Raw genomic sequence first — 23,005 nt, 5'->3', positions numbered from 1 at the left:
TTGGTTTGTGTTTTGCTGTCTCTTGGAAGACAAAGCCCTCAGAAGCATTCCTGTTTTCTTGGGGGACAAAGGCCTGTTCTGTGACCAGCTCATCAGCCAAGCTGGCAAAGTGTCCGTGGTGCTGTTTGAGAGGCTCTGTCCAGACTGCAGTGCCAGCCTGGGGCTGGAGGGATTCCAAACCCTGCATGGTGGCTGTGTCTTGTAAACCTGGAATGAAAATGTCTTTTGGTGTTACTTTAGTAAAGGTTCAGTTCTTTTGTGGGAGCCCCACTGAAATGCCATGACTCTCTTCCTTTCAGATCTATCTCTCCCAGACTCCTCTGTGTCCTAACCCTGTGTTCGACCTGATGCTGAAGTGCTGGAGCAGGGATATCAAAGATCGTCCCACTTTTGACATGATCCACCAGTTCCTGCTAGAACAGATGGAATCAAACATTTGACTCCAGGAAAGAGGCAAGCTGTTGAGAGCAGAGTGACTTTGGGGTGTCTTTGCCTGTCCCTCAGGTCAGGCCCCTCGCTCCCCTCCCTGGCCTATTGCAGTTGGGACGTCCATGGCAGCTGCTCATTCTCTTGGCCATGGTCTGACACACAGGACCAGAGGATCTCATTTGGTTGAAAAATCATCTCCTCTTCTGAATCATTTCCTGGGAATACTGTGAGAGAGGGTTTTTTTTTTTACCCACACACCTTTGGGCAGAAGGAATGAGTAAAACTTGGAGGGACTTGGAGCTCTCTCCTGGCTGGAAGAGAAGGCACCGGTCGGTGAGAGCGCTGCCGCTTCTGCAAGGAAAGACTGCAGCCTTCTAGAGTTATTCCATGGAATCTGATGGAAGTCTTGTGCACATGAACAAGTGTTTCTGTGTGCTCTTGCTACAGACAATGGTGGGAGGCCAGAAACATCTGGAGCTGGGAAATGGTTTAATGGGCTAGGGAACTGACGGAGCATTTAGGGACCCTTCGGGAGTGACGCTGCCAGGGTCCACAGAAGATGCTGAAACAAGAGTCCAAGATGATGTTCTGTTTTCCTGTGGTTGTTGAGCACTGCTTTGGTTATATATGTGCGTTTTCCCCACACTGGATTTTTTTTTTATTTTCTAGGAAAAATGATTTTAAAATGAATGTTAAAGGTCTTTGGGAGGTCACTGTGTTAGAAGGTCTTCCTCTGACCTACAAGTTAGGGTTAGGGTAGGGAGTTTGTATTGAGAAGTAGCTGATACTGTACTACTGTCACTATGTAGATTTATTAACCTAATGAACTTGTAGCCACAATGGACTGATGTGCAATTAATCCTGTATAATTACCCATCAATATGAGATCTCTAAATCAATGCTGTTACGTGTGAGAGGGAACTTAGATTTGGTGGAAGCGGATGGGGAGCAGAACCCTCTGTCACTTGTCACAGCTCCCAGCAGAGGGGCAGGAGCAGCACACAGGTGTGTGTCTGGAGCCAGATGTTCCTCTCCAGATGTGCAGCAGGTTGGTGCCATGGCCAGGCTCTGTCACTGCTGTCACACAGGGCTGTCCCCTGCCGTGGCCTGGCCTTTATCTCAGTGCGGGGGCCTCATTCAACTTGGGGTTGCTTTTTGTGTGTCCTGTCACAAGCAGCTCATTCTCTGCAGGGTTTTAGAGGGCTCTGAAATCCGTTTGGAGCGAGTTAGAGAATTCAGTGTGTTTCTACAATAAATCCATTGTGGATTTACCAGGTGCCTGGGGAATACTCTGCTATTCCCTCTCTAATCATTTAGCAAGATACTTAGGACCAAACCAAATATTTCATAAGCTGGGAGAGGATGAAAACTCAGCACTTGGCTTTTTTTTATTTTTTAAAGTAGAATCCAGCATAAAATGTATTTCCAGTAAAGATTATAAAGATAATTTTCATTTTAGCCACAAGCATAAATGACTGGCTGGCTGTGCTGTGAGAGGGCACTGCTGAGAGGGGAATGTCTGAGTGGTTACAACACAGGGATAATTGTGCTAAAAGAAAAACCCCGCTTCTGGATGGGCAGATGCCAGGCTGGAGCGTGGCATGGCTGTGTCTGCTCCTTGGGAAGGCTCCAGCCATGCCTGGGCTGTCCTGCTGGGGATGTGTCCCCACCCCAGCTGCTCCTCTGAGCCCCTTTAGGGAGCCAGAGGGTGCTCTCACCTCCCTGCAGGGATTCCTGGAAACTCACCCCCAAACAGGTTTTCTCTTTTCCCCTCTGTGACTGGAGGGGCTTGGGGTGAGCTGCCCTTCCCTGTTGGTGCCAGAGCCAGCAGGTTCCTGCTGCTGGGTGCTGCTGTCTGGCAAAACCACTCAGCCAAGGTATCTGTGGAGCATTCCTGCCCCAGGAGATGTCCCCAGGGCCACCCAGCCGTGTGTGAGGTCTCCTGGGGCACAGAGTGTCCCTGGGTGGGCTCTGTGACATCTGGACATGCTGTTCCTCCATTGACATGGTGACATACAAAGTTTGTCTCATATCAATAAATTCTAATGATAACCTTGACAAAAGTGAATTTCCACTTCTTTTTATGTACCCAGGTGTCTGCCCTGAGAACTGACATTTTGGTGGGGTCGTTCACAGCTCTTCAGGGACTGTGTCACCCCTGGGTTTGGAGGGAGCAGCCACTCACCATGAAGAGAGTTTTAAAGGGAGTTTCTGGAAATGCTGGAAAGGTGCCAGCCCAAATCCCCTCGTGCTGGTGGGACCTGGATGGGCCTGGGGTTGTTGGTTGGTGCTGCATTTTAATCAGCAGCTTTTTCATCTCCAGAACAGGAGCCCCTGTGCACTGGCCATGAGGGGTTGGGAATGGGAACAACCTTTATCCTGCAGGAATTGGGCAGTGAAGGATCATCCCATCCTCAGGAGGGGTGGCTGAGCCTCCACTGCAGCCAGCACAGGGCCTGGGGCAGGCACAGCCAGGCTCTCCAGAGCCCTGCTGAGGGGTGGGAGCCATGGACACGTTTTTGGGCTGGGGCCACTCACAGGGAACATCTGGCACCGCTGTCTCGGGGCTGGGAGCCCTCAGGAAGCCGGACAAACACTCTGAAATTCCTGTGCTCATCCAAAACTTCCAGGTGGGGAAAGAAAGAGCTGTGTCCAGCAGAAGCTGAGGGGTTTTGTGCTGCAGGTGGAAGCTGTTGGGGGCTGACATCACAGAGGCTCCCCTGGTGACTGCACTGAGCTGTGTCTCCTTCCCCCCTCCCCACCTCGAGCTGTAACACCATCATGGCAGCCTACAAGGGAAACAACATCTTCCCTAAAAACCCCTACTACATTCCTGGGTAAGTTCATCCAAAACATCCATTTCCAACACACGTGGCTCTGGTTGGGATCAGGGAGCATTTATGACTCAGGATGTTTTGGGTTTTTACAAAAGACACTTCAATATTCCATGTAACTGCACTCTGAAGGAGACAGAGCTCCAAGAGAAACAAGGGCAGAGCTACAGACTGTGCCATAGCACACGCACAGCAAAGCCAGAATGGCAAAATGGTTCTTTCCCCATCATTTTTCCCCATTTCTTTTAAGCTGCCAAATGTCACCAGAGCTACTGTGCAGGGTTTGGCTTCCAAACTCTCTTAATATTTGCATCAGGGATTTTTGGAAGTCTCCTTTGTCTAAGTGGTTGTACAGATGTGACACCCTCTGGTCACTGGGCTGGAGCCATGGCCTGCAGCTGGGTCAGACTGGAAAGTTTTGTGATCTGCTCCATAAGTTGCTGGATTTCTTTCCAAAGCTCTTTGTGACACTCTCCTCTAAAGGCTTGGATAGAAGAAAGCCTGGATATGAGGTGGTGAGTTACAGGGGAGAAGGTAAGATGGGAATGGGAGGGATTTGCTGTGAGTTGAGATGTGTGTGGGGTCCTGTGGTGAGACCTGGCCTGGGGTGGGAAGGGCCCCCAGGGGAAAAGCAGCTGCTGTGGGTCTGGGATCCCTGGGATCAGCCCAGGCTGGGGTGAGCCCTGGCACAGGGAATGCCAGCCCCGTCCTGTGGTGCAGGGCAGGTCTGGGGAGGCAGATCCTGAGCCACAGGGAGAGGCTGGAGCTCATTTCCTTCAGGCTGCTCCTGCAGCCACCAACTCAGCCCTTCCCCTCCCAGTGACAGGGCAGGATTTTCCATTTCTGATCTCTGTACCTTCCCACTTAGATAAGCTCTGAGGCTGAGGGGTTTTTAACTCATTTCTGCATTGCTGTGGCCATCTGATGTGATGTTCCTTGTGTGCTGTCAAAGCTGTGCTGACAGTGGCTTGGGAAACACCAGGGACAGCAAGGAGGGAGCTGTGGCTGGAATTGCAGCCCCAAAAGCCTCAACACCTTCCCTTGCTCACCCCTCCCTGCCTGCAGCTCCCTCAGGAGCAGCTCCAAGCCTGGCAGCAGCTGGGGCTGCTCCTCTCTGGAGGAGGAGGAGGAGGAGGAGGAGGAGGAGGGAGCAGGTCCTGCTGCTGTTCCTGTTGGTGCTGTGCAGGCTCAGGGCTCTCCCTGAGCCCCCCTGGCTGCTGGAGGAGCTGTTTTACATCTGCTTTGGGTGCTGAGGCTGAGGAGGAACTGCCTGAAGGGCAGAGCCCTGCACTGGGGTGTCACAGGAGGAGGGTTTGTGTCCAGGCTGTCCCCAGGTGTCCCCTGTGCCAGTGAACCCACAGAGACCACCAAAGCACCTTGTGGTCACTCAGGCCAGGCAATGGTCACAGCAGGAGCTTGGAAAGCCACCACAGTGCTCGAGAGCACTGGGAAGCCTAAACCCAATGAGTGGGATGGCTTGGGAAGGTCTGGGAGGGCAGAGAAGGGGTCAGTCTGTGAATCCTGGGCTCAGCCTGGCTCTGCAGAGCTGGAAGGGTTTGGAGACAAGTGAGGATGGGCCCAGGGCCAAGGCTTTGCTGGCGACCAGGGAGGCAGAGCAGGTTTGGGTGGCAGCCTGGGAGTGGTGATGGAACAGATAAGGCTGAGCAGGGGAAGGGTGAGATGGGCTCAGGCTGTCACTGCTCACCAGCCTGAGCCCCAAACAGGGATCCCCAAAAGGATCAACATCAGCACAAACAGCCCTGCTGAGGCTGATCCTTTCCCAGGCTTTTACCAGCAGCATTTGTAACTCCCTCCCTGGCAGATCCCTTCTTGTGCACCCAGACCGACTCACCCAGGTCACCTCGTGTTTAATTGCAGGGGAACAGAGCCCTTCCTCAGCCCAGCTGTGATTTTGTCTGTGATCAAAGTTCCTCTGGCCATCCTGTCATCATTTGGGCTGTGTCATCCGTGCCCTTGCTCGTTTTTATCATCCCTGTTGCAAGACTCATTGAGAATCCCTGGGGATGAGCTGCTCTGGAGGGAGAATCCTGCATGCAGAGTGGGGAAACCTGCCAAGAGTAAATGCACAGCTCTGCTGCCTGTTGTTTAAACTATTTGGAAGGGAAAGTACTTACTCATCATCTTATGATCCTCATGCATCATCTGGCTTTATCCCCAGACCAGTGCTGGGCTCATTGATGGAATGTTTCTGTCTGTCCCTTGCAACTGGCTGCTCTACCTTTCCTCAGCGCTGGAATGACATCACCAGTAGGAAATCTGAGACTGGAACAGCTCGAGTTTCTCTTGGTGGCTCGGATCAGAGCCAGAGCTCCAGCACCTGCCCTGTCCTTGGCCACCAACAAGTCACAGTGCCCATCCCAGGGACAGAGATCCCAAAAACCAGAGCTGTGTTTGTTCCAGGGACTGACACCTTCCCTGTGCCAGGGACTGCCTGGGTGGGCTCACAGCCAGGGCCCACTCCTCACTGTGAGCAGAGGCTGCAAGAGAGGAATTATTCTGATTTTTGAGTTTCAATACTGGAATTATTCTGATTTTTGAGTTTCAATACTGGGATTTTCTCAGTTACTCACAGTGTGTCAGAGCACAGAGGCACTGCAAAGTTTAAACTGGGCCACATTGAACTGGAAATGTTATTTTACCTGGGGATTGTTGATGTTGGTCCTGTCAAAGCCACCTCAGCCCAGGCTGTGCTGGGAGTTTTCCCATCCACAGGTGCTGCTCCCTGACCTCATCCCAAAGGCCTGTGCCTGTACAAGCTTGTGAATTGATGAGCCAGTTTTCGTGCTGCCAGGTGGGAACTCACACGTGGAACACAGACACTCCCTCCTGGCCTCCTGAGTACCCCATGTGTGGTCTCTGTTCTCCCCCTGTGCTCATCCCATCCATCCCTTTCCCTGCCAGGACCTGTCTGGGGTACAAACGTTCTGCACTGCCACAGGGCAGGGCTGGATGGGATTTTGGGCAGGAATTTTCTCTGGGAGGGTGGAGAGAGCCCAGCACAGGGTGCCCAGAGCAGCTGGGGCTGTCCCTGGATCCCTGGCAGTGCCCAAGGCCAGGCTGGACAGGGCTGGGAGCTCCTGGGATGGTGGAAAATGTCCCTGCCCATGGCAGGGGTTAGAACTGAATGAGCTTTAAGGTCTGTTCCAGCCCAAACCTGGGATTTTCCCCACCAGTGGATGTCTCCCACTGCCATCTCGGTGATGGCTCCTTTTTGGTTTCCTCCTCAGCTATGGGGGCTACGTTCCTCAGTTCCCCTTCAAATTTGGGAACACCTATGGCAGAATCACCCACGATGTGCTGACAGATCCCACCATCAGCAAAAGCCCTCGCTCCTTGCTGGCACCACTGGACAACCAGGCAAACCTCCATAAGTTCCATTACCACATCGATCATCCAGGTGAGCAAATGGACCCTGCTAACGAGCACAGGGTTAATTACCAGCCCTGGGGTCTGTGCCCATGGAAGGCTGCTGGATGAAATGGGAGGTTTTCCTTGGAGCAATCACAGCTCTGGTGTAGGAGCACTGACTCCTGGAGAGCAGCAGAGTGAGGAGCTGGAGCTCTTGGCCTCAGCTCATGAGGATGGGGATTCTTGTGCTGTGGAGAGTTTCAGTTCCCAGGTTATCTTCAGTTGGATGAAGAGAAGTGATTTTATGAATATCATTAACTCACTCCCCAGTTCTTCCAGAATTCCTGGCTGGCAACTGAACCCCTACAGCTGCCTGCTCACAAATCCAAACCATGGCCTGTATTAGCTGCTAGAAAGAAAATCATCTCTATCCCAGTCAAACCCAGCACAATTCCACAGCCTGAAATCCATCTTCCTGGGGAAGGTCTGGTCTCCTCAGATTCTTTCCTGGCTCAGCTGCCTGGTGCAGAGCTCACCCTGCTCTGACAGCTTGGCATTGACTCTGCTTCTTGCTGCTCCTCCTCAGCTCAGCAGAAAACCTCCTGTGCTTTCCCTTTCCCTCTTTGCTAGCAGTCCCCATCTCCTCCACCAAACACTGAGACAGGCTCATGTGGATTCCCAGCATTGGGGATTTGCAGGATTCTCCCTTTGGGCAGAGTGCCTGGTCCCTGCTGGGCAGAGCTGCCCTGTGATCCTGCTCAGCCCCCTGGGGACGTGCCATCCTTTGGGGACACATTTGTGTTTCTGTGGCTGTTGTGGATGCCCTGGACAATGGGAGTGAGTTTCCTCCAGGCTGAGCACGGGGATAATGTGCCCATGTGGGATCTGGGTCTTTATTTCCCTGGGGAAACACCAAAGCATCACTTTCTCAGTTCTCACTGGGAATTTGTGCCGTGCACCTTCTTGCAAACTCGTGGCCTCTCTGCTCCTCCTGGCCCTGTTTTCCAGGATCCAGACCTCCACCACACAGGTTTACAGCCTTCATTCCTGGAGATCTGAATTTGCATTTCCTTGGTCTAACCCACAGCTTGGGCAGACCCAACTAACCAGTTGGCCGAGTTGCTCTCATTATTCTGCTTTTCCCCTTGCTGCCAACGCTGCTGCTCCTGGGTGAGGTCCTGCAGAGCCACCCCTGGCTGTGCTGCCAAGGCCACCAAGAGCTCCTTCTGTCCAGCTCTGCCATCCCTTCAACCCTCCCCAGCTGCTGCCTGGAGTCCCCCTGGCTGTTTTATGTGATGGTGATCAAAGAGCTCATGGCAGTGTCGGGGCTGCCTTTAGCAAACTCAAGATTTTTTTCTGGAGGACTGGCTTTGGTAAAGTCTCTTTATGGCACCAAGTGCTTTGCTGGTTTCTGTCAGTTGAATCCCATTTGTTTTCTTGCTGGGTGTGAAATCAGGCTCTGGGTCCCTCCCAGCTCAGGAGGTTCTGTGATTCCATGGGATCAGGGATGTGCTGAATTATCCATCAGCCCTGCTGGGACTGGTTGTGGCACAGGCTGAGAGTGCAGGCAGGGACCTGAAAATGTGGATATTTACTCAAATCAAAAGCACTGTGCTCTCCTGGCTTTTCATTTCATGCCTCACTGTGCAGCCTTTCAGAATCAATCAGTTTGAAAACCTCAGGGTCATAAAAAGGATCTCACATGGATTTCCCAAGTACAGAACCACCTAAGTTTCCTTTTCCTTTGGTTTGTGGGAGCAAGAGAGTAGATTCAACATTCTTATTAATAATGAAGTAAAAAATAAACCTGCTTTAAAACTGGGATTGAAAAATCCTTTTAATCCAGGATTTTTCTTTATTCTGGTGCCAGCCTGGACACTTGATAATTCAGTTGCATAGAGCATATGATATATATTTCACAAAGTTCTAGACAGAATATATACACATTATTATATAATTATGATTATTCTGATTTCTGCAGATTTGCAGAAATCATGGAATCATTCAGCTTGGAAAAAAAGCTGTAAGATTGAGTCTGCATTAATCCAGCACTGCAGCTGGAGCCTCTGCTGGTGCCTCATTCCCTGGGATGGGGCCTGGGATGCAGATGTGCTCCCAAGGGGAGCTCAGAGCAAGGCTGTAATGACCTGGGAAAAAATGTAATGACCTGTGAGCATGAAAATGGAAGGAATTTGGTTTGTTTTAGAAAGACAAGGCTGACATAGAAACAGTTTTCCAATAAAGAGAAGGTGGCTGTGGGGTGGAGGGGAAAAATCAGCTTCAGCTGGCACAGAGGAAGAGAAAGTTCCTGGGGCTGGGGCACCTGGGGGGCCACGTCAGGGGGGATTTTTAAGGGGAAATCAGACAAAAGTGACCAAACTCAGCTGTGCCAGCAGAATCTCAAATCACAGGGCTCTGCCCCTTGTTCACAGTGTAAGGTAATTTTTTTCCAGCTGGTGTTACAGCAGATTCTTTCCTCAATGAGCAGCAACGGGGCCAGAGCAAGAATTCCTTGGAGGGGGCTCTGTTTGGGGTGGGCTGGCACAGCCACGTGGAGTTGAGGATTGAGGGTTTTTCCCTCCTTTCCTACTTTTTAGCTTGGCTGGTGATATTTTACTATTTGGCAGTCAGGATAAATGTTTTTTAACTGGGATTTGTGGTGGTTTCTGTGCAGGCTGGTTCATCATGGGGCTGATGACAGAGCTGTGGGATGTGCAAGGATCCTTGTGGTCTCTTCCAGCTCGAGCTGTTCTGATTCTACCACTGACCTCCAGGCTCCTTCCATCCCCTCAGAGGGGATAACGGGGATCCCTCACCCTCTTTGGGCCTGTCCCTAACTCGGTGTCTGTCCCTCAGGGTATGTCACCTACCAGCCCATCACAAACCCTCCTGAGATGCCCCTGGGGCCACAGCCCGTGCCCAGGCCCGTGGAGGAGCCGATGATGACCCACATGGACCCCAGGAACTGGCAGTGCCCCCCAGAGCAGGGGGAGAGCAGGACCTGGCTGCCCCCGGAGCCCCAGCGAGGGCTGGGCCTGCACCCTGCAGCCCAGGAGATGGAGATGGAGGTGGCCAAGCCACCCCTGGCCAGTGTTCTGGGGAAACTGGGAACGTGCCAGTGCGACTGTGGAGGGAGCAAAACGGTGAGTGGGGGCTTGGGGATGGTGGGGTGAGGAGGGAATTTCATGTGGGTGTGAGTGGAAAGGGCACAAAGTTAAGGGTTTGTGTAAAGAAAGATCAGAAATGTTTCCAGCAGCAGCAAATCTCCAGGAAATGGTCTTGATCATTAATTATGCTTCCCAATCAAAAAGGTTTCATTTCTCATTTGGGTGGGTTTGGCTTCAATCCCAAAATCCCTGAAGTTGTGCTGTGCTGGGCAGCCAGGCTTGTGCTTCCTTAGGGTGTCTTTGGAGGAATGCTGCTGCCTTCCTCCTCCTCCTCCTCCTCCTCCTCCTCCTCCTCCTCCCAAAGAGAGCAGTCCCAGCACCTTGGTTTGGTTTCTGACACTGTATCTGCCCCCACCTGAATTTCCCACCATCATTACCTCTCCTTTGAACACCAGCACTGGGATTTGCCTCAGCACAGCCAAATATCCCTCCACACCAACGGCTTTCATGTTTTGTTTAATTTTATTTTAAAAACTATTGTTATATTTATTATATTTTTAAAAAAACCCTTTTATTTCCTCTGGAGCCAGCAGCAGCCCCTGTCACATTCCTGCAGCCGTGGCTCTGAAATCCTCTGAAGACAGAGATTAAAGGTTTGACGCAAGGAGTCAAAAGCTGGCTTGGATGTAAATCCCAAGCAGGGGCATTCCTGATTTACAGCAGATTTACATCCCTTCTTCTCCATGGGGATTTTGCAAACCCCTCTAGGTCTGCTGCTTGCTCATCCCCTAATTTGACTTTCCCAGAAATGGTTGGGGTAACTCTTAGTGTGGGAAGAACTGGAAATAGCAGTTGTCATTCCCAGGTCCTGGCAGTGATTTCAGCAGCAGAGCCGAGGTTTTCCTGCTGTTTGATTTAATTAATTCCTCTTTTTGTTTTAAGCAGATAGCAACTGGAGGTGTGGCACTGCCAGGAGGGGTTGCAACAGCAGATTCCGCATTGCCAGTGCTGCCTGTCCCAAATGCCATCAGACAAAAAGCCACTTTAGGTAAAACACGGGGAGGGCACCTCTGAGGAAATGATGGGACCCTTCTCCCCCATGGGTAAACCTCAGTGGTGTTACCCAGTGGCTTCAGATTGTTTGGGATGGGAAATATCCCTGCTGCTCTCCCTGCAAGGGGCTTTTTTTTTGGGATGCTGTCACCCTGTGGATGTCACCATGGGCAGTGGAAGGGATTCGGGGAGCTCCAGAGGGTGAGGAGAGCTGGTGCTTGGGCTCTGCCCCACCCTGCTGGGGTTGTTATTCATCTCCTAAAAATCAGATGTTTTCCTGAGTCACCAAATCCACACACAGGGGTGTATGGCACAAACTCTGCCACAATTTTAGAATTGTTATATTTATTATTTTTATTATTATATATAATATATATTTTATATGTATTTTTATAGATTTATTTTATTAATATATAGCATATATATAGAGTATATTATATTATTATTGTTGTTATTATTATTATTGTTGTTATTATTATTATTTTATTATTATTATTATTATTTATACCACAAAGGTATAAACTCTGTCCTACAAGGGGTGTTCTGTAAGTCCCCCCTTGCTCTGGGAGAACATTCCAGGAGAGCTGTGATGGGATGAGCTCCCCCATCAAGGATCCCACTCCAGTGGATCACAGGAATTCAGGGATCACAATATTTCAATTAAAATCAGGCAGTGTCCATGCTTTAGGGTGGAGAAGACAAATTTCTCTCTCCAAAGTGTTCCTTTAGAAAGAGGAGTTTGGGCTGGTTTTAGGTTTTATCTTGAAAAGTTTTATGTAGTTTTAGACTTTATACAGTTTCTGTTGTGGGAATTTGTTGGATGGGCAAAGCAGATGAGGAAAAAAGGTTGGACATGCCATTGTTAGCCCCTGAATGTATATTAAACTGGGAGAAAACATGAAAGAGCTGTAGATGTATAAAAAGAAAAAGAACTAAGAAAATGAAATGGTTCTTCCATACCACATGGAGACCAACAAAAACCAGCTCATGCCATTGTGTTTTCCTTGGGAATCATAAGGAAAAAAAAACCACTTTCAGAGAAGAAATGCAAGAGTTAATTTTACAATTTAAACAGATTAATTTTTTTCCTTCCTATACTTTAAGGTTTTATATCCATCTCAGGCTCCTCCACTCTCAGGGTGGTTGATATTTAAATGATCATTGTATGTTTTCAAGCAGAAAATGTTCTCTCTTGCCCCCACCCAAAGGCTACGCTGGATTCATCCCCCGAGCTGCTGAAAACTTTGGCATGACCTACATTGCATCTGTGAAGAAAGCCATGAATCAATTTGATCGAGAACAGGTAGATTATAGATTATAGAAATAAGAATGTGCATGATGCTGATGCTGATCCACCTGAATTTTCAGTGTAGCAGGATTGGAACTGGGGTATGAGCAAAATCAAACACTGTTAGGTAATGTTGAAGAAAACATCAGCAATTAAATTCTGTAATTTGTTCCTTTGGGATGTTAAGGGAGGGTAAATGAGTTCATAAAAGGATTAAGGAAATCTATTGAGGGCAGGGTCAAGTGTTAAAAATGTTGCTCTGAGTGCAGAAATGCAGGATTCAACTATCTGCACTTCCCTTATGGAACACATCTCCTCTGGTTGGCAGTGCTGATGTGTCTTTTCATTGGTTGTAAGGCTTTTTCCTTTCCTGACACAATTTGTCTTAAAGGGATCTCGACCTTCTTTCTTCTCCCTTTGGGAAGGATGCAGAAATCTCCCTTCTGAAAAACTGTTGTCCCCTTGCTGTAAGAGCTCCCATCCAATGACACACAATCCCTCTGCAAGGGTAAAAATCCCTCCTGCAGCAGCTAATAGTTTGTATTCAGAGCTACACATCCCTCCCTGAGCCCAGGATGCAGGGAGATCCTGGGGATGCAGGGAGATCCTGGGGATGCAGGGAGATCCTGGGAGTGGTGTGAGATCCTGGGGATGGTGTGAGATCCTGTGGATGGTGTGAGATCCTGGGGCTGATCCTGGGGATGGTGTGAGATCCTGGGGATGGTGGGAGATCCTGGGGATGGTGGGAGATCCTGGGGATGGTGAGAGATCCTGGGGATGGTGTGAGATTCTGGGGATGGTGTGAGATCCTGGGGATGCAGGGAGATCCTGGGGCTGATCCTGGGGCTGCAGGGAGATCCTGGGGCTGCAGGGAGATCCTGGGGATGCAGGGAGATTCTGGGGATGCAGTGAGATCCTGGGAGTGGTGTGAGATCCTGGGGATGCAGCAGCCTCCCTGGTCCAGCAGATCAGCACATCAATTACAGGCTGAGACATCCCAGCCCTTCCTGCACCCCGGAACACACTGCTGTGTTTTCATCCCCAAGCACACAGGGCTGATGTAGGAAAAACGCCCAAAACTGAGGATCCCCAGCTCAGAGAAATCAGCTGGGCAGAAATGAGTCAGCAGGAGAGCAGCAGGGCAGCGTCGTGCTTTGGATGAAATGTTATTTCCCAGCGCTGGTTTCTGTCTCCTTCCCTGCTGCCGTGATTAGGAATTGAAATGGAGCTAAGAGAACAAAACCCAGGCATTTATTCCTGAATGTGCTGTTTGCTGATCCTCCCTGCCCCTGATGCCTTCAGCCTTGGCAGTGCCATGCCAAGGAGGTTCTGTCCACCCGGGAATCCGGGCTGGCAGCGGCGGAGGAGCCGACACGCTGAAAGGAGAATCACATTTCTAGCTAAGATGGCTTCTGACTTCAATCCACTAATCTCCTGCCCTAAATCTTTGTTGTCCTCGGTTACAGATGTGCCATGGATCACTGCTCAGTGCCTGCAGCAGGCACAGCAAAAATCCTCTGCAGGAGCCCCAGCCTGGGCAGGCACAAAGGGCTCTGTGACCCCATGGGACCCACAGCCCCTCTCCACATCCCAAACACAGCTCCAGGGACACCTTTGGGGGTTCTGTGGCTGTGACACCCAGCTGTGACACCCAGACACTCACCTGTCACACATCCCAGAGGGCAGGGGATGATTTACACTCTTCCTTCACTTCACGCTCCCTAAGCCTTCCTGTTCCTCCTGGCCTGGGAATTCCAGGCTGTTCCTGGGGCTCATGGAAACACAAAGGGGGTCAAACCCAAACCCAGCAGCAGCTCCAGGGACAGCAGAGCAGGAGCACAAGGCCTTTGGGAATTGGGGATGATCCCAAAAGGAATAAACTCTGCAGGCTGTGAGGATCCCAAGGACAGCACCTGGGCTGTGCTGTGGGCATGGGGGGTGAGCTGGCAGGAGAAAAAATTATGGATTGGGAAAAGAAACAATGCAATGTAGCTCTTAATTAGAAGAAAGCAGGATTGGAAAGAGAATTGCTTTATGTTGGCTTAAATATTTTATATAATGCAAAGTCAGAGCACATGACTTTGGTAAAAATAGTATGTTTTAAAATAAACCATTCCATGTTGTTGTGAGATTTTTGATTTGTTTTGTTTTCCAGCTTTTGCAGAGAAATCCACCTTATACACTGGGCACAAGATTCCCCCGGACACACTGGCCAGACACCAAAATTTACAGCCGTGCTGGACTCATACCTGACTACATGGGCTTTGTACCATGTGAGTTCATCAGCTGCTGGCACTAATTACTGGGTTGAGTAGCGCTGGTACTGGCTGGAGGGGCACAGAAGTGAACAATCACTGAGATGTTTCACATGGGTTGGAGGTTTTTTCTGGTCTGTGCTGAGGGGCTGGAACTCTGCCATGCCCTGGCTGCAGGAGAGCCCAGCATTCCCACTGCCAGCCTCTCCCAGGCTTCACATCTCCAGGCACCAGCCCCTCCCCGAGGCAGGGGAGACTCGGTGACATCCCACCTGTCACATGCCAGGAAAGGGATTTGTTCTAAAAAGCTTGAAGTCTGATAAAAATGGAAAAGGTAGATGGTGTGGAGGGGTTGAGAAAGCACAAAAAGTGTAAGGAGAAGGTGTTTGTCCTGCCTGAGCCCTGAGATGTCTTGGGCTGCCTAGGAGAGGTCTGGAGGAATTTTGTGTGTAAGGGGAAGGTGTGTCCGTGCACCTGAGAGCATTTATGTACCAGGTTAAAAAACCTCAACAAATCAGCAACGAATGCATTGCTGTGTTTGGTCACAGCTCAGAAATGTGGGTGGGAAATCATGGAGCCCAGCTGGGAAGAACAGAACTCTGCTTGTCCTTGCTGCAGTGCAGAGAGGGGAAATGGGAGAAGATAGAAAATATGGCAGGATTGAAAGCAAAGAGTGGGAAAACAACTCTCCTGTCAGGGCTGGGCTGTGGCTGATGGGGAGGTTGAGCCCAGAGAGGAGAATGTTGAGTTCAGGTGTGACACTGGGCCCTGTTCCTGCACACATTCCCAGTTCCCTGCCTCTGGAGCCACCAGTCAGCAGAGTTTTAACTGCTCCAACCAGTCCAGCTCTGGGTGGAGAAAATTAATTAAGGCAGAAAACCTTCAAACAAAAGCAGTTATAATTTAGAACGCTGAACACAATTTCTTTAGCAGGGAAGGAACCTGCTCCCTCCTGTCCAGCTTCTTGGTGACAGCTTTGTCGCTTGAAGTGATGCCAAACATGAACTGGTTCCATTGTAAAAACCTGCTGTTAATACAGGGTTTTCAGGAGACAAACCAGTGTCAGGTGTCCAGCTCACCCCAAACAGAGCCTGTGCCAACACCAGATTATCAAAACCTCTTCTGTGATTTTTGAAATCACTGCAGAAGGGCTGTGTGCCTGGGACAGCTTTGGTGTCACTTGTCATGAGAGCTGTGCCCTGCAGCCCTGGGCCAGGCCAGGGCTCCCTGCTGGCTCTGCAGGGCTGAGGAGCTGCAGTGGAGCAGCTCAGCTGCTGCAGCAACACCCAGCACTGCACTGCCAGCTCTGGGGCACCGTTTTGTGCCCCCATGCAGCTCAAACCTCCCATGGCCCCTGCTCAGCTCCTGCCAAGCCAGGCTGCAACAGGCCACAGGCAGGTACCTAAATTTAGATCCAGCCTGGAGTTGATCTCACCCTCCCTGTTAAACGTGTCCCCCTCCAGCAGTACCTGTGGAGAACAGCAGGGAATTCCTCCACTCCCCACAGCGGCAGGAGCAGGACTGCCATGCTGCCAGGGCCACAACAGGCGTCACCTGGCTGAGGGCAGCACAGAGGGGTGGCTGCCATGGCCAGGGTGGCCGAGCTCCTGTGTTTTTTTCTCTTGCAGGCCTGCAGGAACTGTGTGGGCTCACTTACGGGAACGGCACGCGGGAATCGTACCGGTGCGAACAGAGGAGACGGGGACGTGCACTGTGAAAACTGCTTTAATGGTGCCTGTACAGCATTGGGAGTGACTTGGAAACAGCAATAATAACACAACACAAACAGAACTTTTGAATGAGTTCATACAACTTTAAACAAAATTTACAGGTGTTCAACTGCATAGCTTTACTCTGCCTCCTCCTCAGCCTCCTCCTCGAACTCCCCCTCCTCCTCAGCTGTGGCATCCTGGTACTGCTGGTACTCAGAGACCAGGTCGTTCATGTTGCTCTCAGCCTCTGTGAACTCCATCTCGTCCATGCCCTCGCCTGTGTACCAGTGCAGGAAAGCCTTTCTGCGGAACATCGCAGTGAACTGCTCAGAAATGCGTTTGAACAGCTCCTGGATGGCCGTGCTGTTGCCAATGAAGGTGGCAGACATTTTGAGGCCGCGAGGTGGAATGTCACAGACTGCTGTCTTAACGTTATTAGGGATCCATTCAACAAAATAGCTGCTATTTTTGTTCTGAACGTTTAGCATTTGCTCATCCACCTCTTTCATGGACATGCGGCCCCTAAAGACGGCGGCCACGGTCAGATAGCGGCCGTGACGAGGGTCACACGCCGCCATCATGTTCTTGGCATCGAACATCTGCTGGGTGAGCTCTGGCACCGTCAGAGCCCGGTACTGCTGGCTGCCACGGCTCGTCAGCGGGGCAAAACCGGGCATGAAAAAGTGCAGACGTGGGAAGGGAACCATGTTCACTGCCAGCTTCCGCAGGTCAGCGTTGAGCTGGCCCGGGAACCGCAGGCAGGTGGTGACACCGCTCATGGTGGCCGACACGAGGTGGTTCAGATCACCGTAGGTGGGGGTCGTTAACTTCAGTGTTCTGAAGCAAATGTCGTACAGCGCCTCGTTATCGATACAGTACGTCTCGTCCGTGTTCTCCACCAGCTGGTGCACCGACAGCGTGGCGTTGTAGGGCTCTACTACAGTATCTGACACTTTAGGGGAGGGCACCACACTGAAAGTATTCATAATTCGGTCTGGGTACTCCTCACGGATTTTGCTGATGAGAAGGGTACCCATGCCAGAACCTGTGCCACCACCCAGGGAATGAGTAAGCTGAAAGCCCTGGAGACAATCACAGCTTTCTGCCTCCTTTCTTACAACATCTAATACAGAATCGACTAATTCAGCACCTTCCGTATAATGGCCCTTTGCCCAGTTGTTTCCTGCTCCGCTCTGACCTGGAAAAGAGCCATTTTCGTATTAGATTACGGTCACTGCTTCCTGCTTGCAAGCAAAGCTTAAGAGCATCAGGCTCCATAAAAGCTTTCATCTTATCGAGCACAGGGCTGTGGTTTCACACAGGCACCTCTGCAGTGGCTCGGCAGACAGAGGGAAAACATTAATTATCAATGATACAGCAGCCACTCCGTTTCTCCCGGTGGCACGCTCGGAGGCGGTAACGAAGAATCGGAAGAGCAACGACCTCTGGTGCCGCCTCAGAGCTGCTCCCAGCCGCAATCCCGGTATTCCACGCCAGGATTAGCCCCGTCCGGGCCGGTCCCTCAGAGCATGTGCGGCGGGGCAGCCCCGCAGTGCCCTGCCCGCCCCACCCCGCGGCTCCTCCCGCCCCCGCGCACTCACCGAACACGAAGTTGTCTGGCCTGAATATCTGCCCGAAGGGCCCGGAGCGCACCGAGTCCATAGTGCCGGGCTCCAGGTCCACCAGCACGGCGCGGGGCACGTACTTGCCGCCTGCAATACAGGGAGAGCCGTGACTACCGCGCCCGGGGGGGGCCGGGGGGAGCCTGCTGGGGCGGGTCCGGGCCCTACCTGTGGCCTCGTTGTAGTAGACATTGATGCGCTCCAGCTGCAGGTCGCTGTCCCCATGGTAGGTGCCGGTGGGGTCGATACCATGCTCGTCGCTGATCACCTCCCAGAACTGTCCAAGAGAAGCGCGTCAGCGGCGGCCGCGCCGGACCTGGCGCGCTCCCCTCCCGCCCCCGCGCCCTCTATCCCCGCCCGGACCTTGGCTCCGATCTGGTTCCCGCACTGCCCGGCCTGCAGGTGCACGATCTCCCTCATGATGGCGACGGCTCAGACCACTCTCTACGAGCCCAGCTTTCCCCCAACCGACTCTGGCTGCGTGAAGCAACCGCCAGCCCTTATATAGCAGCGGAATGCGCGCGCAGCCGTTTTCTCCCCGCCCAGGCGGCCACTCGCAGCAACGATTGGATGCTTATAGCGAGGCTCTAAAAATGAGAGGATCTGATTGGCTGCGCCGCTGTCACTCAAGCCGACGGCTCCTATTGGCCCCGCCCGCCTGTCTGTTGGCTTTACAGTTAGGCAACCGGGAGCGGCGAGTGCCCGCCCCCGCTCGCTCCCGGCCCTTCCCATTGGCCCAATTGAATGATTGATGTCGAAGCCGATTGGCCGCCGGCCCTGGGGGATGAGTTAACGCCGTTTGATTGGCGGAGAACGAAGTGCCCTGGTAACCGTCGCAGTGACTCCGCAGCGGGCTCTGGGCGGTGGCCGCCGCAGCCGCCCATTCACAGACCCGAGTGCGCGCTTTGCGCAGCGGAGGCGGCGGCTCCTCCTCACTGCGGGACAGGGCGGGTTCCCCGCGGGTCCCCAGCGCTTCCCCTCCACCCCTCGCCTCCACTCCTCCAGGCAGGGCTCCCTCCCTCCTTCCTTTCCTGCCCGTGCTCCCCGTCCCGCTCCAGCCGGCGCCGCAGCGGGTGGGGGAAGGAGCCCGCGTGCGCACGCGCGGGCTGCAGCGACGTTCCAGCAGTTTCTGGCGCGCGGTCCCGCCCGAGGGTGGCGGGGCCGCGCGCGCGGGCGTTGTCATGGCGACAGCGCGGGCGGGTGGCGGGAAGGGGCTGGGGCGGGCGGTGTGAGGGGAGCGTGAGGGCTCGGGAGGATGAGAGGGGCTCTGACGGCTCAGGGAATCTGGCTCCTGTGGGGGCTCAGGGGGTCTGGAAGCTGGGAGAAGACTGTGGGAGCTCGAGGGTCTGTGAGGGGTTGTGAGGGAAGTGTGAGGGCTTGACGGGCTGTGGAGGCAGAGGGGGATCCTGGCAGCTGCTGTGAGGGGCTGTGAGGCCTTAGGGCTGCTCTGAGCCGTGCAGTGGCAGCTCTGTAGAAGCCCGTGTGATGTGAGGGGAAGGCCCCAGTGAGGGGCTCCTGCCCGTGAGGGGATCTGAGGTAGATGTTGGTTACCAGGGCTTCCCCACATGGACACCTCCATCCTGGGCTGTGTGTGGGTACTACAGCCCCATCATGAGGCAGCCAGACACTTCATGCTGGTTAAATACCACCCTCGCCTTTCCTTGTCCCTTATTCTACCTTTATGAGCACATTCTTGCCCAGACAGTGCATCTATTGGTCACAGTTTTATTAGGCATATTTGATTATTGTTTCAGCAGAATCTTTTTATGGTTGTGTGTACTCATTGTGATGCCGGCTGGATCTACAAGTCCCAGCATCTCGTTTCATACTGTAGGAAAGACTTGAAAGAGGCTCCTAATGGAGCTCCCAAGGCAGGGAGTCTCATCCTGCTGCCTTGCCGTGGGGTGGGCTGAGGCAAATGCAGCCATGACCTCAATTCTGCTGACACAGGCCAGCTCTGTGTGACACACAAACGGCTTGTACACAGCCCGGAATCTGTGCCTGGATAACAATAATCCAATCCTGTGCCTGGGTCAGGTGAGGAGGTGGCAGGATATAGAAGCCCTGTGAAGTCTTTGGCTGGAGGTTGAACGGCCTCTGGTAGTTGGCTTAATGTAAAGGTTATGAGGATCGATATTTCTGTCACATAAACAACGTATTCCTGCAGAGGTGCTGGAAGGAGTGCAGGAACACTTGGAGCAGCCCCAGAGCATCAGGAGTGACCTGAGAGGGGCCTGGGAAAGGCCTGTGTCAGCCTCCGAGGTGGCTGGGGAGACACACACATCTCATCATTCACATCCGCAGCTGGAATGCAGGAGGTTTCTGCAGTTCCCTCTGAGAGAGCTGAGTAATGCCGAGGCATTAGGGTCCAGATTTATCCCACTAATTACAGGCATCGATTGAATAGTGTTCACACTGGAATCAGTGGAAAGGGATGGCTTGGCCTGCTCCAGCTCAGAGCAGTCCTCTGTTCTCTGTGATGCTGTTTGAGGTGACCAGTTCCAAAAACTGCAGCATCATTTAGGTACCAAAGGCAGCCAGGATGAATCTGGATAAGACTTGCTCAAGATTTCACACAAGGCTGTGCTAATCAGTAAAGACAGCTTTTCCTGCAGGATGTGATGCTGTCTCTTCAGAGTAATGTACAAAAGGAATCCTGACTTCTTTCTGATTAAAACCAGGGAATGTAGAGTGTGTTGCCTGTGTTGTGCTGTTCAGGAAGGGACATTCAGCATCAATTCTCATCAGCTGTGCTCAGCACAGCGTTCACAGGCACGTGTGCTCAGGAAACCCTGGAAAACCTGCCCTGAGATGGAGAGGGGGAGCCACTGCAGGGCTTGGGGGAGGTTTTCTGGTACAATTGCTGCTGTATTTAATGCAGATACAGGTTTGGGTTTTTTCCAGCCAGGCCCAGAAAGCAAAGGCCTGTGCATTAGTGTCATCCACATCCTCACTTTGTGCTTCCCACAGCCTCTCCTCCAGCCTGCCCTGCCTTTCATGTTTGGGAAGCTGCTCTGTAATGTGTGGAGTGAGCAATTGTTGCCACCCCCAGCATTCCCAGAGGGAGTGTGAGAGTGGAAATGCTCTGCTCGGTTAAGGCTCCCATACCTGTCTGCAGAACACCAGCAGGATCGCTCCTGGTGGACAGGGCCAGGACCCTATGGAGGAGCTAAACTTTGCTCTCTGAGCTTCCAGAGGTTTCCCCAGGAGGTTCAGCTACCTGAATATCCATGGAGGACGCATTATTTGTGCATCATTAATTTTCTGCTAATTCTAGCCTAGTCAGTGAGTATTTCTGTTCTTAGCTATGTGCACTTCCACAGGAAATGACAATTCTATCTTAAATATTTTTCCATTTTTTAAATTTAAGTAAAATGTCAGTACTTCTAAGATCTCTCTGAGAAGGAACACAGGAATCTCCATGGAGAGCTGCTGGAGCTGCTGACCATGCCAGCCCTGCTGTTTCTAACGCTGTGGCAGGCCAGCATTAATTAGTCTGTGCCAGGAGGTGAGCTGGCCAGTACCACAGCGGGTCTGTGCCAGAACCCTGGCTCACATGGAGCATTCCTCCCAAGGCAAGCCTCTGCATGGAATACTGAGTGTGAGGCAAATTCTGGGATAAAAAGCTGCACATTCCATGGTCCTGCCTGAGCCAAATACCAAAGTGCATTTCTAGTGGCTGAGAGGACAGAGAAAGGATCAGTGCTGAGGTGGGATGTTTGTGCTCCCCACATCGTGTTTTCATTGCAGACATCTGTCTTAGCTGGTATTTGATTACATTGAATGCTCTCTTCAAACTCTGCTGCAAGTGACAAGCAAGGAGGTTTCACCTCATTTAGGGGCAGATCCCATCTCTAAGTGCTGCATAAATTAATGATGTAAGAGGGGTCCTAAAAAACATTGGGGCAGTGTTACATGGCCAAAGACCCTGGGTATAACCCCAAGATAGACACAGGGAAGTTAAAACAAGTTGGAAATAATATTCTGTTTTGTTGAATTATGTATTAGGGTTTAAAAAAATCTTTTTATTGCAATTGTTTTTGTTTTGTAACTAAGTGTATTGCTTTTGGCTTGGAAACAGATTTTACTGTAAACACAATTGGTTTGAACAGAGTGGGGAGGGACTTTCTTTTCACTTTTGCATATTGCCTTCCCCAGTGTTCTCTGCGTGTGAGTACAGAGCTGATCCCTCCCAGGCAGACAGCGACTGTCGTTCCTCTCTTGCTGCTTAACCAGCGAGATTGCAGCCTGTGTCTGTGAAACAGGATCCAGTCTGAACTGAGCCTCTACCTGGGGCTGGCAGGAGCCCCCACAGAAATCACAGAATTCATTCATTCATGTTTCTCTAGGTAAAAACCTGAAGTTCTGAGTTAAGGGAGGGTCACTGGAGGTGGGTGGGAGCTGCCTCCAGAACCAGAGGGCTTTTGGTATTGGGGTTGTTCCAAGTTTATGGTAACACTGAAGTAAGGTGTGGGTATGTGCAGGTGTTTGCTTATTCTCATCTGATTGCTGCTTCTAAGGATAAACAGTCTTGTTTTCCAGAAAGTATTGCTCCTGTGAAATTGAAGCCATGGAGGTGAGAGGCTGCTTCCAGAAACCAGTGTGTGAGTGATGCAGTTGTGGGATTCCTGCCTGAGGGAAATCAGAACAGCTGAATGGGATCCAGCCACAGGTCCACCCAAGCCAGTGCCTAATGCTCTGCAGCAGTTACCAAAGAGGAACAGGGCAGACAGATATGGATGTGGCAGGTGGTTCAGGCAATTCTTCAGCCACAAGCAACGTTCTGTTTAATAGCCCAAAAGGGTTATTACGAATTTATCTAATCACTTTTTGCAGCCATGTAAACTTTTGCCATGAACAGCCTGATAAGTGGTTTAACCATGATCTATGTGGAAGAAGAGCTCCTTCCATTTGGTTTGATGATTTCCACTGAATAACTCCATTCACAAAGCCATGAGTGTGTCCCTTCAGAGCTTTCACTCCAGGACTGTTTAACATTTTCCATGATACTGTGAGACAAAGTAACGCTACACCAGCTTTTACTTTATGTAATGTTCAGCATTACTTGGCCATTTGCATCTCCTTCATCTTTAAAACCTGTGAACTTTGAACATTGTTCCCATGAAGGTTGCACAGCTCTGCTGCTGTTCCTTGTCCAGTGATAAGCCTGGTAGCTGTTGCCTTCTTCCACGTGGAGGATCTGTTTCTCCTGAGACTTCCCACCAAGTGCTGACTAATTTGGTCATGAGGTGCACATATGGTGACACCCCTGCTGTGAACAAAAATAAGCTTTCCTTCACACAGAAGTTGATTTTATCATTCCTCTGTCTCTCTCA

At 51.5% G+C, this 23,005-nt stretch overlaps 2 protein-coding genes and 1 non-coding gene across 7 annotated transcripts in view; 2 read left to right on the top strand and 1 right to left on the bottom strand.

Annotated features, from left to right (window-relative positions):
• LOC107212107 (discoidin domain-containing receptor 2-like) overlaps window positions 1-2,487 on the top strand; it is a 31,570-nt gene extending 29,083 nt beyond the window's left edge. For all 4 annotated transcript variants that reach the window (XM_019008457.2, XM_019008456.2, XM_019008455.2 and 1 more), the window contains one exon: window positions 300-2,487. In XM_019008457.2, the coding sequence (XP_018864002.1) occupies window positions 300-440 (141 nt within the window). In that variant the 3' untranslated portion in view covers window positions 441-2,487. The remainder of the gene's footprint in view (window positions 1-299) is intronic.
• Window positions 2,488-10,323: 7,836 nt separating this feature from the next.
• LOC107212150 lies at window positions 10,324-16,053 on the top strand. The gene is made up of 4 exons (XR_004499666.1): window positions 10,324-10,787; window positions 12,001-12,095; window positions 14,236-14,353; window positions 15,964-16,053. It is a non-coding gene; the product is annotated as an uncharacterized LOC107212150 (transcript).
• Window positions 16,043-18,156, bottom strand: TUBB4B (tubulin beta 4B class IVb). Of its 2 annotated transcripts, XM_015645087.3 has the most exons (4): window positions 18,033-18,156; window positions 17,838-17,946; window positions 17,649-17,759; window positions 16,043-17,245 (listed from the first exon to the last, which is right to left on the bottom strand). In XM_015645087.3, exons 1-4 carry the CDS (start codon window positions 18,087-18,089, stop codon window positions 16,185-16,187), a joined length of 1,338 nt encoding a protein of 445 aa, XP_015500573.1. In that variant the 5' UTR covers window positions 18,090-18,156; the 3' UTR covers window positions 16,043-16,184. The 2 variants fall into 2 exon arrangements, with proteins under 2 accessions (XP_015500573.1, XP_015500572.1); XM_015645086.3 differs by having other exon boundaries at window positions 17,649-17,946.
• Window positions 18,157-23,005: the final 4,849 nt, after the last annotated feature.

The sequence above is a fragment of the Parus major genome, chromosome 17 (assembly GCF_001522545.3).
Source record: "Parus major isolate Abel chromosome 17, Parus_major1.1, whole genome shotgun sequence".
Lineage (NCBI taxonomy): Eukaryota > Metazoa > Chordata > Aves > Passeriformes > Paridae > Parus > Parus major.
This window is presented reverse-complemented; position numbering and strand designations above follow the sequence as displayed.